The sequence below is a fragment of the Salarias fasciatus genome, chromosome 14 (assembly GCF_902148845.1).
Source record: "Salarias fasciatus chromosome 14, fSalaFa1.1, whole genome shotgun sequence".
NCBI lineage: Eukaryota > Metazoa > Chordata > Actinopteri > Blenniiformes > Blenniidae > Salarias > Salarias fasciatus.
In genome coordinates, this window is record NC_043758.1 from 11,332,987 (window position 1) to 11,345,536 (window position 12,550).

A 12,550-nucleotide genomic window follows, 5' to 3' on the forward strand; every position below is an offset into this window, starting at 1 on the left:
GTGTGTGTGTGTGTGTGTGTGTGTGTGTGTGTGTGTGTGTGTGTGAGAGAGAGAGAGAGCACACACATTTGTGAGAAGTCCATTTGCGCAACTACTGGCCTCCATTGTACCGAGACCTTGGTCCATTTAGCTTTAAAATCTGAAAGGCAAACCTTGACAATAACAGCCGTGGCAATCTTCAGCATGTGTTTTTGTTAAAAAGCGCAGAGTGAGAAATAAAGTGACATGATGCACACAGAGATGCACTGAGCTCCTCTGTGGCCTATAGCCTAGGCGTATGAATCAATTACAGATCCATTCAGCAGTTCCTCTCTGCTCCTCTGATCTCCATCGCCATCATTTAAATGGCTGATTCAGTTTTTACCTCTAATGAAGGGTACTCTGTCGCACACATGCACGCACGTACGTGCAAAAAAAAAAAAAAAGAAAACACACACACACACACACACACACACAAAACGCAGCGTGCCACTGCAGCGCCCCCTACCCAGCTGTTGTCACGTGAGTGCACGGGCCCTAGCAACAGCGAGTGAGAGAGCGAGCAGAAAAGAGAGATCCTGGCGAGAGCAGGGGAGAGGGGAACGGGTAAAGAGAGGGAGAGAGAGCGAGAGATGGGAGGGAGGGGGAGCCGTGGAGCATTAATAAGTGATGAGTCCAACAGTGTGAATTGCTGTTAGTTAGCATTGCTGCAGCGCCGCTTTCATTTGCATGGCAGCACCCAGAACAAACCCCCTCACTTACGCCATTTCCTCTTCTCCTTCTCTCTCGCTTTGAATCACTTTATTTTCTTCTGGCTTTCTCTCACTCTTTTATCTATTTCTGTCTTTCCTCATCTCAGTGGTCCAGTCAACATTTCAAAATATGTATATCTTTTCTTAGTTACCTTCTTCATCTTTCGTTCCTGTCTGATCTCTTCCTCCTCTCTCCTCCCAGCCTCCCTTGTGGCCTCAGCATTTCTACATTAACATTATGCTTTTTCTCTCCCTCATTGCTTTCCTCTTCATGAGTTCTCGTGTTGCTGCTCCTTCCCTCTCTTTGACAATAATTTGTTTAAAATGGCAGCCATATACTGAGATATATTTAGCTGCACATTTCCCACATCCCTTCATCTTTCGCCTCCATCTTTCCCTCTCTCTCCTCCTCCATCCTTTCTCCTCCTCCTTTCCATCTCGAAAAAGAGGGGTGTCTTCTTTCTGGGGGAACTTTGGGGAAGACAAGTGATGCTCCAGGGCTTCCTAATTTTTTTTTTTCACTGTCTTCCTCCCAGTTTTTTTCTCCCTCTTTCTCTTTCCTCTTCCTGTGTCTGTCTCGTTATTTGCATGTATGTGTCTGCCTGCTGAGTTTCTGGCACACACACACACACACGCACACGCACACGCACACACACAGATCCAGCAGCAGCTTCTGTACTTGGCTTGACTTTGTGCCTTGGGCTGATCAGCTGAACTGATTCCATTACTTACAGACCCCCCTGAAAGAGAGGGAGGGAGAGCACAGACTACGAGGGGAGAGGACAGAGGGGAGACCTAAAGGAATCGAGGGTGGAAATGGAGAATGGATAAAAGATAGAAGCAAAAAAAAAAAAAAGAGGGGGGTGGAGGGAGCCATAGAGGAAGTGAGGGGATTTTGTGCCTCCCGTGGGTGTGGGATAGACCTCAAATGCTCATCCTGCCTCCTACAGCTAAAGAAGGGGTGAAAACACAGACACATACAAGCACACACTCAACAACAACAACAAACTCCTGGAGGCGTAGGCAGACTAGACGAGAATTGATCTCCTCTCCCACAAGGAGAGGCTCGCGAGGAGAGAGAGAAGCGGAGATGGATCGAGACATAGAAGGATTGTTCTTTCCCATGTATGGCTCTCAGGCCTGTAGGCCCCTCATCCCTCTCACTCTCACTCCCTCCTCTGTCACTCCCAACGGCATGTTTCTCTTTATCTCCCTATCTCTCCCTCCATCAATCTCCATCTGCCGTCCTCCTCCCTGTAGGCCTGGACCCTTCCTCTACTCTGCTGCCTCCCTCCGTCGCTGCCTGCGCCCTCTCTGCTGTTTTAGGTGTGTCACATTTCCACAGACAGTGAGAGAGCAGCCAGCGAATTAAATGTTAGCAGTGGGAAGAAAAGTCAGAGCGGCTAAAATGAAAGCGTGAATACATTCATTTATCAATGATCACAGTTGAATGCCTCTCTGAAAGTCCCCAGACTGATTAGTCAACAGAGTATTAATCATCAGTGTCTCATCGACAGTTTTTTCTTGGTTGTTTTGTCTTTGCGGGCTCTTTGTCACAGGATATGCCACCAATTCTAAAGTTGCTTCAGTTATTTGATATGGCAGTGGTTTGTGAACCACAGTTTCTGAGACCCCCCCCCCCCCCCCCCCCCCCCCCCACCGAGGTGAAAATTTTATTTTCACATGGAAAAAGACTCCTACTTGAATCAAGAGGAAACCTGAGGAGCATTTATTACGAAGGCCCTGTCTCTGCTATAGTGATGAAAGTTGCGTCCACCAGTATTTGTCTTCATTGTGATGTTGAAGCAAATCATTGATCGGAGGGAGAGAAGGTCTGTCACAGTTCTCAGACGCAATCGTGGGGAAATTCAGGGATAACATGGTTGGACACCACTGGCTCACTCTACAGCTGTCCCAACCATGAGTGTGGTGCTGAAAAATCCCAAGACTGCCCGGATATTTTCCGACTGTGATGAGCCACATGTTTGGATGAGACTCAACAGTTTTTGTTTTGGATCATTTAAAGAAAAAAACAATGCTTGACTTTCTCGTGCACTTCTGCACCTTCAGTAGTTGTAAATGCTTCAAAAAATGTCTCCTTCAGTTGCTTTTAACAGTTACGACAATGTGCCTTAAAATGAGAGCACCCATAAAAACTGCATCTCACACCTTGATGCTTTATCTGTCATTGTGAACTCTGGAGGGACATGAATTGTATCATCAATAAACCGAAAGGATATTTTCAATGAAACACCTATTAAATACAGTTCTTTTTTTACGGCGGTGCTCTGCAGCACTTCTTCTCCCTCCATTCATAACCTTCTTTGAATTTTTCACTCCCACACCCCCTCCCCTCCTCTCCCTTCTGCTCCGTGCCCCCTCCTCCTGCACCCGCTTCTGATCTGTCTTTCTCTCTCCAGGCATGTTGTGACAGGGTGTAGCAGTTTGTTATACAGGGTTCTACTCGCCAAGTGCATATTATCCTGTAAGGCTTAATACCCAGGTTGGAACAAAAGGGCAGGCTTGGAAATTATAGCCTACGTCGCCAAGCACTCAGTACAACAGTCTGACTCACATGAAAACACGTCTGTGTGAACTTTCACATATGCATGCAGATGCACGCCACATACGTGTTTGCATATTCAGAAAACTGATTCGACTCCCACTGACGTTAAATTACCTCTTAGTTGGTTAAAGCAAGCAAAAAGTCTGCAGTGATGAAAGTAATCAGTTGATCACAATTCTAAACATTTAGTTAGTGATAAGCAATGTATCAGTTTACAACCCGTTTAATTTTAATTTGCATCCACAATTACACTTAGCAAAACAATTTTACCCTTGTATTGCAGGTTTAGCACAATTAAAGCACATGTTTTGTCCAATGGAACAAGCGATTCATATGACAGGTGCATTTATACTGAGGTTTACAGTATCTCGATAATGTAAAGAAATAAAGAAAAACAGCACTTTAATGGAAGGCTTAGCATACTGTATTAATGTGAATTTCAGAACAAACTTTATGAATTAAATTAAATGTATCTGGAATCCTTTCTTTTATAAATACAATGACGTATAAAAAAATTAATGAAGTAAATTCTAATCAAATTAAATCAGATTCAATAAAATAGGTTATCTGTGTTCAAAAATCCTCTCTGCATAAAATGAATAATGAATTCAAAGGCAAGGTAAAAACAATAAAAGCTCATTCAGTAAATCTGAATAAAATAAAGTAATCCGAACAATATGAATGTGTTTAATATTATCTAATAATGCTGCCTCCTTATACTGATGCAACTTTATTTGTCCATTGACGGATGAACTGGCCTCAGTTAACATTTTTTAAATGCGGCAACAATTGAGATAACAGGAATACGTTTTATCGCCTTTGTAAAAAGTGAAAACCTATTGATTGGATGTAATTATTGTGTGTTAATATTGAATGTAAACAGAGTAAAGGAGCGAGGCCTGCTTCCTCCTTCCTTTCCTCGTCTTGTTAGTGTGTATGTGGCAGGGAGCCAGATCAGGCCTTTCTGTTTTCATAAATCTCCTTTGGATGGAGCGGCACGGCCATAAAATGCATTGATTGTTGTTGCTCACATTGTGTCAGCACAAACACACACATCCACGGAGTTAGATATTGATACCTACCTTACACTCCCCTCTAAACATCTACGCGTGCTTGGTACGTGCATTTTATGAATGAAAACTTAAGAAAAAGACCTGAAGAAAAAAGCGCCTGGCCATGTTATGTGTCGGTGCTCGCTCCTAAAGTGCATTTGAAGCAGAAAATGAAAATCAGCCCAAGCTGAAGGTTTTTCAAGTTTTCACACTACAATAGCTGCTTTTCATCCACAATTGCACACATCTCTAGAAGCCAGCACCCAAAGTGCTCAGAATAAATTTGCTGCGCTGTGACTTGGCAAGGGCCTGACCTATTGCTTAGTGCCCTAATTGTGTGTGTGTGTGTGAGCGAGTGTGGTGTGTGTGTCACAAATTTCCAATATTCAACTATTCACTGCACCTGTGTTTTACTCAAACTCCCCCCCTGTCAACATAGAAAAGACATATTGAAACATGGTGCACAACAAACAACACTCAGGAAGTTTACACACGCACTGACACAAAATCACGCACACTGCACTGGCATTCACATAACCAAACAATCTGCAATCTACTACAAACTCTGAAGTGCACACTGTCTAAAATAACCCTTTGGGGAAACAGAATACAAAAAGACTCACAGAGGCGGAAAGAATCAAACACCAAAATACACTCTCTTCATCTTTTTTCCTTTCTCTCTCTCTCCTCTTCTCTCTCTCTCTCCCTTACACACACACACACACACACACACACACACACACACACACACACACACACACACACACACACACACACACACACTCTATTGACATGTGGATAAATCAGAAGCAGCCCAAGCAGTCACTGATGTGAAATGAAAATGACGCTAATCTGCTGTTACCATAACACACACACACACACACACACACACACACACACACACACACACACACACACACACACATTAATTATTAACACCTACAATAACTCCCTGCTCTCTTCTTTCCTTTTTCTTATCTGTCCTTTTCCATTGTGTATATCTCACGAGATGGATGGGATGGAGTCTCTTAAAAGCTCCCATGTGTTCATCTAAGTGCTGTGCTTGTGCCCTTAGAAGACATGTATAATCCAAACGTCCCTTTTTCTTTGTAATTTTTCTGAATATGTTCTCATGTTTCGTCCGTAACGCCTTGTGATCGGGCTATTTGGCTGCTCTCTGTTGAAGGATATTTAAACTATGGAAAGGTGCTTATAATGCTCATCATGGTAGCTAATGTTGCTTTTTTTCCCCTTCTGTTGTCCTCTGCAGGTAACCGGTTCTTCCTGACCTCATTTGGCGCCCTGTATATCTCAGAAGTGCAGAAGGAAGACGCTCTGTCCACCTACCGCTGCATCACAAAGCACAAGTACAGCGGAGAGACCCGCCAGAGCAATGGAGCCCGGCTCTCTGTTATGGGTAAAGCAACAAGTTACTCGGCAGATACTTGTCCTTGCAGCTGACTGGCACTGTCCTCACTGACAACATGAGTTTGAACTTTGTTGTCCACAGACCCTACGGAGTCCACCCCGTCAGTGCTGGACAGTTTCCAGTCCGGTGAGGTGCAGGTGGGGCACAGCGTGGAGCTGCCCTGCGTCGCCTCCGGATACCCGAACCCCACCATCCGGTGGCTGAAGGATGGCCGGCCGTTACCCGCGGATTCCCGCTGGACACGGCGCATCACCGGCCTCACCGTCTCTGACCTGAGACTGGAGGACAGCGGGAACTACATCTGCGAGGTCACCAACAGCTTCGGCTCCAAAGAGGTGACGGGTCACCTCAACGTTATAGGTGTGTAAATCGGCGGAAGCGAGAGCCGCTGCTTCTCCTAACCTGTGATGTCCCACACTGAGCGCTGGAGAGCAGAGGAGAGACAGGAACGTGGCATCAGGACGCAAACATGTTTAAGTGCCACGCAGCCGCCCGACGGGATGAGTATGAGCTTGATCTGCGGGGACGGCTCGCTCCCCCACTGCGCTCTGAAACCTGGGGCGTCCTCACAGTGACAGAGGAGAGCGGTGGTCGTGCAGGCCTGTCAGTCCATTTAAAGAGGACGTTAAACAGGGAAGGATAGACCATCTTAAAATGTTAAAATGCTATGTGTGTTAATTGCATGGATGTGAGGAGGCGACTCGCACGGAGAAGACTGCATGGATGTGGGGGGAGGAATGGCGAGGGAGACATAAAATTTGAAGATGGTCAGTAAAAGAGTGAGGTTAGTGGACGGCGGGCAGCCCAGCCACAGGGCACATCACTGCACAGTCCGCAAACCTCCACTGACAGGCCATGCAAGGTGGCACGCGTGCACAACTCTGGACGCACACATACAGTACGCGCACTTCTTGCCTATGAAGGAAATCGTACACGCGCACGCGCTCTGCCGCACAGACACTTATACGCGCACACATCCAGCAGCCCCCAGCACTTAACACCAGCTGCTTTATTGCTCACTGACATTTTCTCCCCTTTCTGTCTTCCTGTCTTACATTCTCTTACTGGTTAGCGTGCACGCACACAAATGCACGCTCACACACAAATCAATGAGAGAAAACTTAACAGACAAGTAATTCACAATCTCCCTACATGTAAATGTGTCTCTGCTGCCCGACCAACACAGCGTAGCCAAGCAAAAATGTATTTTGCCGAGATAAATTTCGTGTCATGCCGAAATGAATTCTGTCATTCACCGAGCGTTTCGCCTTGAACTAACCCTGCTTATGGGACTTCCTTCCCTTTGTTCCTAACTCTGCTCCACTTTGTCCTCGTTCCTCCAGAGCCACTGAGGGTCACCTTGTCCCCCAAGAACCTGAAGACGGGGATCAGCAGTACGGTCATCCTCTCCTGCGCCGTCCAAGGTTCCCCACACTTTACCGTGTCCTGGTACCGAAACACGGAACCGGTCCTGCCCGATCAGCACTTTTCCATCCAGGGGGCTCACAATGAGACGCTCTTCATTTCCGCTGCACAAAAGAGACACTCGGGGGCTTACCAGTGCTTTGCTACACGCAAAGGACAGACTGCCCAGGACTTCTCCATCATACTGCTGGAAGGTGAGCTATTTTTGCGAATAAACTATGAATGTAGAAATAAGTGACACAACAATTAATTTTCCAATCATAATCTAATAGTTTGAGATGACTCAGTGTGTGTTGAACTCTTGATTAACGACATAAAGGAAATATTTCAGAGGTGCAAAGGTTTTGATTAAACCACTTAATATCATAATTTTTACTGCATAAAATTTCCATTGATGTCTGATTTTTGTGTCTAGTAGGTGTTAAGTTCGTGTCTATTTTCTCATTTTATTCCTTCTTCCATCGCACCGCTGATGAAACGTTACTTTTGTTTCTGACCTCCCGGGACTTGTGGTTGTTTTTCAGACGGCACGCCCCGTATCGTCGCCTCCTTCAGCGAGAGGGTGGTGGTCCCGGGCGAACCCTTCTCCCTGATGTGCGCCGCCAAAGGGGCGCCGCCGCCCACCATCACCTGGACCCTGGACGACGAGCCGGTGGCCCGGGACCTGTCGCGGGTCCGGGCCAGCCAGTACACCCTCTCTGACGGCAGCACCGTGAGCCACGTCAACGTCAGCAGCCCGCAGATTCGCGATGGAGGAGTGTATCGGTGCGCCGCACGAAACTCGGCCGGTAGTGCTGAGTACCAAGCGCGCATAAACGTAAGAGGTGCCTGTCTACTTTTCAATATCAGTCATACAGAGGCTTTTTACAGCCAGCCCCCTACCCCACCCCGACCAATATCCTCTCCTGTATCTTTCTATATCTCTTCATCTATCGCTCTGTTTGTGTTTGACTTTCTCTTAAAATTTATTTCTCCTTTTGTATATTTGGTTCTGTATGTCTATCTTTCGTACGTTTGCTATTGATCAGCATTTTTGTGTTAGTTTTTGAAAATTAGCACTTGTTTACAGTTACTCGGTAGTTCTTTAAAGAGAGGGTGGAGAGTCCACCAGTTCAGGTTGACCTCAACCGTTTTTCTCCAAACTTCCTTTTTTTTGCGAATATATTACATTTAAAATTTTGATTTATATAAAATGGAATCTAGTTCTTCAAAGTAAGGCCTCACAGTATTAAAATGTGGTCTTTGCATGTATGAAAAGCCTCTCTGACATTAAAAGGTAGATTAAACCTCAAAGGACGTTGAGAGCAGGTACTGATTTTTGAAGAATGATATCTGTGGTAGCATGCCTTGTTTCAAATGAGACATGGAAACTTACCCAGCTGATTATAACATTTCAGCACTTCTGCCTCCATAGTCTTTGATTTAATCCACAAAATATAGAATAGTTTGATTTCACGGGAAACAGCTTCATTGAATGAAAATACATTGCGGACGGAGGCTACAAAACTAAATGAAACATAGTTTGTTGTATGTTTACTTGCTATTTTTTGTTTGTTGCTCAAAAAGTAACTTTAACAGCTTATCATTGACTGTAAGTGACTTTGGCATTCTCAGAAAGGCATGATACGGGTCTTTAACTCACATTGCGTTTGCAATTTAAAAAAATGAAACATATGAAATTTTTAAAATCAACCAGGTGTATTTATTTCAACTCACATTACGGTCAACTGATCATTCATAGAAGAAGATCTCATCTTGAAATAACTGGTCAGGACACAATCTCTGAAGGGATTTTGTATTCTGGAAAGAAAAGAGAACGTTACTGGAGAAACGGACTCATAATTTTAAGTTTCTTTTTCTATGGGCTTTGAAGGAGAAATCATGAAACGGAATGTTTTGAAGGGTAGCAGTCTTTTGGATGGGGACAAATTAAACACTATGAAATCAACTAGGATATAAATCTAATAATATGACAGGTCACATCTTAATGCCCTCCTTAAAAACTACAGCTTCCAGTTGGTCACACTCATCTGGGATCTCATGTTACCTGAAAGAAACAGATCTATGTATGAACGATGACCAGAAGAAACCACAACAAAATAACTGAGGTGACTAGCAACATGCAGACAGCGCAGTACACAGCTCTGTTAAAGCTAAGATCATGTTTAATTAGAGCTGGGAATGCATCACAGCCACTGTTGATATCTAAATCTTTAATGTTGCTGTCAGGAGGACTTAGTTCAGGAATAATGAGGCCCTCTTCCTTCAGTAAACAGAGGTCATCGAGACGACAGCTCCTGCTCATGCTCAGGCTAAGAATCAGCTCAGCGAGCAAAACTGAAAAAGAAAGAAGAAAATGGAAACACTTGTTTCTATTAAAGACTTGAAGAACAGGCAACAACAAACTGAAACTTTAGTAACTGTAACTGTGTCAGTTTTTGAGTAGTGCTGGGCCGTGATTAAAGCTCTTGACCGTGATTAATGAATGACTTTCTGTAATTAATCTCTTTTGTTGCGTGCAGAATGCAATAATGAACTCAAAGCTGGTGTATCACAGACTTTTATTCTTAACCATTATATAAAAAAACAATTGCAACACGGTGTGATTTACAAACAAAACTTGCAACAAATAGTGTGATTTTGTTCCATTTACACAGTAGCACTGTGTAAGTGTTTTGTCGACATGAACACGCACATCATTAAACACACACTTCTTTGCCTGCTCGGCCTACCTGTAGACAACGGTCCTACACACGCTGCAAACAAACAAAACATTCAACTAAATAGACTGCAGCTTAATGTACTGCAAGACGGGAGTGGGAGAGTGACGCAGATGGCATGAGTGAAGAGGGGAGGCCGACGAGATGAAATGAGAGAAGAAGGATGGACAGGACTGTCCGTTAGGGAGCGATGGTGAAGAGACTGGTGATGTTGCTGTCATGTGCGATGACAGATGTGGAGCGACATCGACGGACAGGCCCGTATCGCTGCCTGTACGTCTCCCTGTCTCTCCTCCCCTCTCTGTCTCTCTTTGCTCCGTCCTTTGATGAGCTGTGTAGTTGTGACATGCGAGTCTGCTCTGGGCGGACATGCCAGAGCGATCGGCGGCGTGAGAATGAACCCCTCTGCCAGAGAGTTTCAACCCAACATGCATCACAAACTGAGGCAACTGCGCTCAATAGACACACAAAACATTCAGATCCACACTTGGAAAAAACAGTCACTGACTGAAATGTGATCCACTCAACTAATTTATTCAATGGGAGACCAGCAGTGAATGCATGAGTTTACGTAGACATAGTAATCCGCACGTGTATACTGTCTCTGTATCTGCATCTGTCTGCGTGTGTGTGTGAGTGTGTGTGTGTGTGTGTGCGCGTATGCCTGAGACGGTGCTACTGAATAATACATCTTTGACTCGTCAAAGCCGCGACTTCAAAGCTCAGCACATGCTGCGAAAGGGAGGAGAGGGAAAGAGACAGAGTGAAGTGGGGGTAGGAGGGCTGGAAGGAGAGACAAAAACAAAGGTTCCAGATGAACAATGGTGAGAAGGTCACACAAGAAGTGACGGAGGATTGAGCGAGAGCTTCCAGTATCTCGCAATAATGCTAAACACATAAACATATCTTGTGTCCGTTTGGTTGTTTGTCTGCCGGGCTGTGTAGATTTCACACTCCGTGTTTTAAAGGTGACAGATGACTGTGAACGTTGTGCCACCAGAAACTGAATCTGGATTCTGAAGGCTGAATTTGACATGCATCATTTGTTGCATTCATGTACGCGTTCAGATTCTCTTAGTGTCAAATTAAATTTTCCAGCTTGATTTAGAATTTTGCTGCAGTAAATCCTGATATAACTCATGATTTTAGTTCAGTTTCTTTGAGTTCAGGTCATCCTCTTTTTCTTTTTCTTTTTCTTTTTCTTTTTATTTTGCAGAGGTGTTAAAATTATAGCAGAGTAACATCTGAAGAATGTTTTTTTTTTTTTTTTTTTTTTTTTGCAATTTGAAGGAAATCAGGTGTTATGTGCCAAGAGTCTTTCTCTGAACTGGAAATTAATATGAATGAGTTCTAAAAACATACATTGCGATGGCTTTTAGGGCAAAATGAAGAAAAAGTAATGATATGGTCTTATAAGAGGCACACAATATTCTCTCCTCACAGCAGGTATATTTTCAGTGTGAGTCCTGGCTTGCCCTTTCTGTGTTGTGTAGAAGCGTGAGTTTTTTTTTTACAGGTACTCTGGTCTCCTCCCACAGTCCAAAAATATACATTCAAGGTTAATTAGTCACTTTGAAACTGCCTGCAGACATGAAGGTGAGTGTGTGTCTGTCTCTCTGCTCTGTGGTACCTGGTGGTCTGTGCAGAGTGCACCCTGCCTTTCCACATGTTTAAGGGGGATTTGCTCCTTCTCAACCAGAGCTTAGTTAAAGCAGGAGGTGGGTGGATGTTGGATGAGGGGGGGGGGGAAAGTAAATCACATTGAACGTCACATCAGTGTTTTATTTATTTTCTTTTTTTGATCAACTCACAATTCTTTATGGTGACATGGACATTAGATGTTTTAAAACTGAAGGTCAAAAACTGAAATTGGATTTGAACAGACATTTCTAGAAGGATGAAATGCTGTCTTAAATGTGATTCTTTTCATTTGAAAGCCCGGTGTAGAAGTTTGAATAAGGAACTTTGGGGCTGCATCTTACTGTAGTGGTTAGCGCTCTAAGAATCTCCACTGTTTATCTTGTGGGCCTTTCTGTGTGGAGTTTGCATGTTCCTTAAGAGCATGTGTGGGTCACGGTGAAAATATGATGTACATCTATCCATTAAAAAAAAATGTATCCACCTTAAGGTTACGCAGAATGAGAATAAAACTGACCGTAAGCAAAGGCAGGGAACACCCTGGACAACTCACCCACCCATCAGTACAGAGAAACAGACAGTCACACTCATTCACAATAACACCAGCAGGAAATCTAACAGTCACCAATCAAACCCAAATGCATGGTTTTGAACAGTAGAATGTCACCAGAGAACTCCCATCCATATATTAGTTGGTGGAATTCAAATTCTCTTTCTGGTGGCACGAAATCTGTTCATATTGACCCACGTCAGGTTTACATCATATTTTTTATCATATTTTTGTAGTTCTTGGTCATCTGTGGTCACTGTTGCTCTATTTAGCTGCAGCTCTTGTATCTCCTTAGTTTTTCCGTAGACAGGAAAGACAGACGTGTGCAGTTGTTGCACTGCAGGCAATATGTCTGCTACTCTGTAGTCTTGGAAAAGGCAATTCATATTCCCCTCAGTGAATCCAAGGGCATTGCAAACACACAGTTACAAATTGTCCA

General features: G+C 44.1%; 1 protein-coding gene across 4 annotated transcripts in view; it reads left to right on the plus strand.

The window, feature by feature from the left end:
* The window catches only part of LOC115401080 (Down syndrome cell adhesion molecule-like protein 1 homolog), a 93,748-nt gene that overhangs the window by 49,625 nt on the left and 31,573 nt on the right, over positions 1 to 12,550 (plus strand). For 2 of the 4 annotated variants that reach the window (XM_030109247.1, XM_030109244.1), the window contains exons 3-6: positions 5,620 to 5,766; positions 5,860 to 6,138; positions 7,122 to 7,397; positions 7,728 to 8,027. In XM_030109247.1, coding sequence (XP_029965107.1) covers positions 5,620 to 5,766; positions 5,860 to 6,138; positions 7,122 to 7,397; positions 7,728 to 8,027 — 1,002 coding nt within the window. Of the gene's footprint in view, positions 1 to 5,619; positions 5,767 to 5,859; positions 6,139 to 7,121; positions 7,398 to 7,727; positions 8,028 to 12,550 lie in introns of those variants that run through there. The other 2 variants (XM_030109246.1, XM_030109245.1) reach the window with 2 other exon arrangements.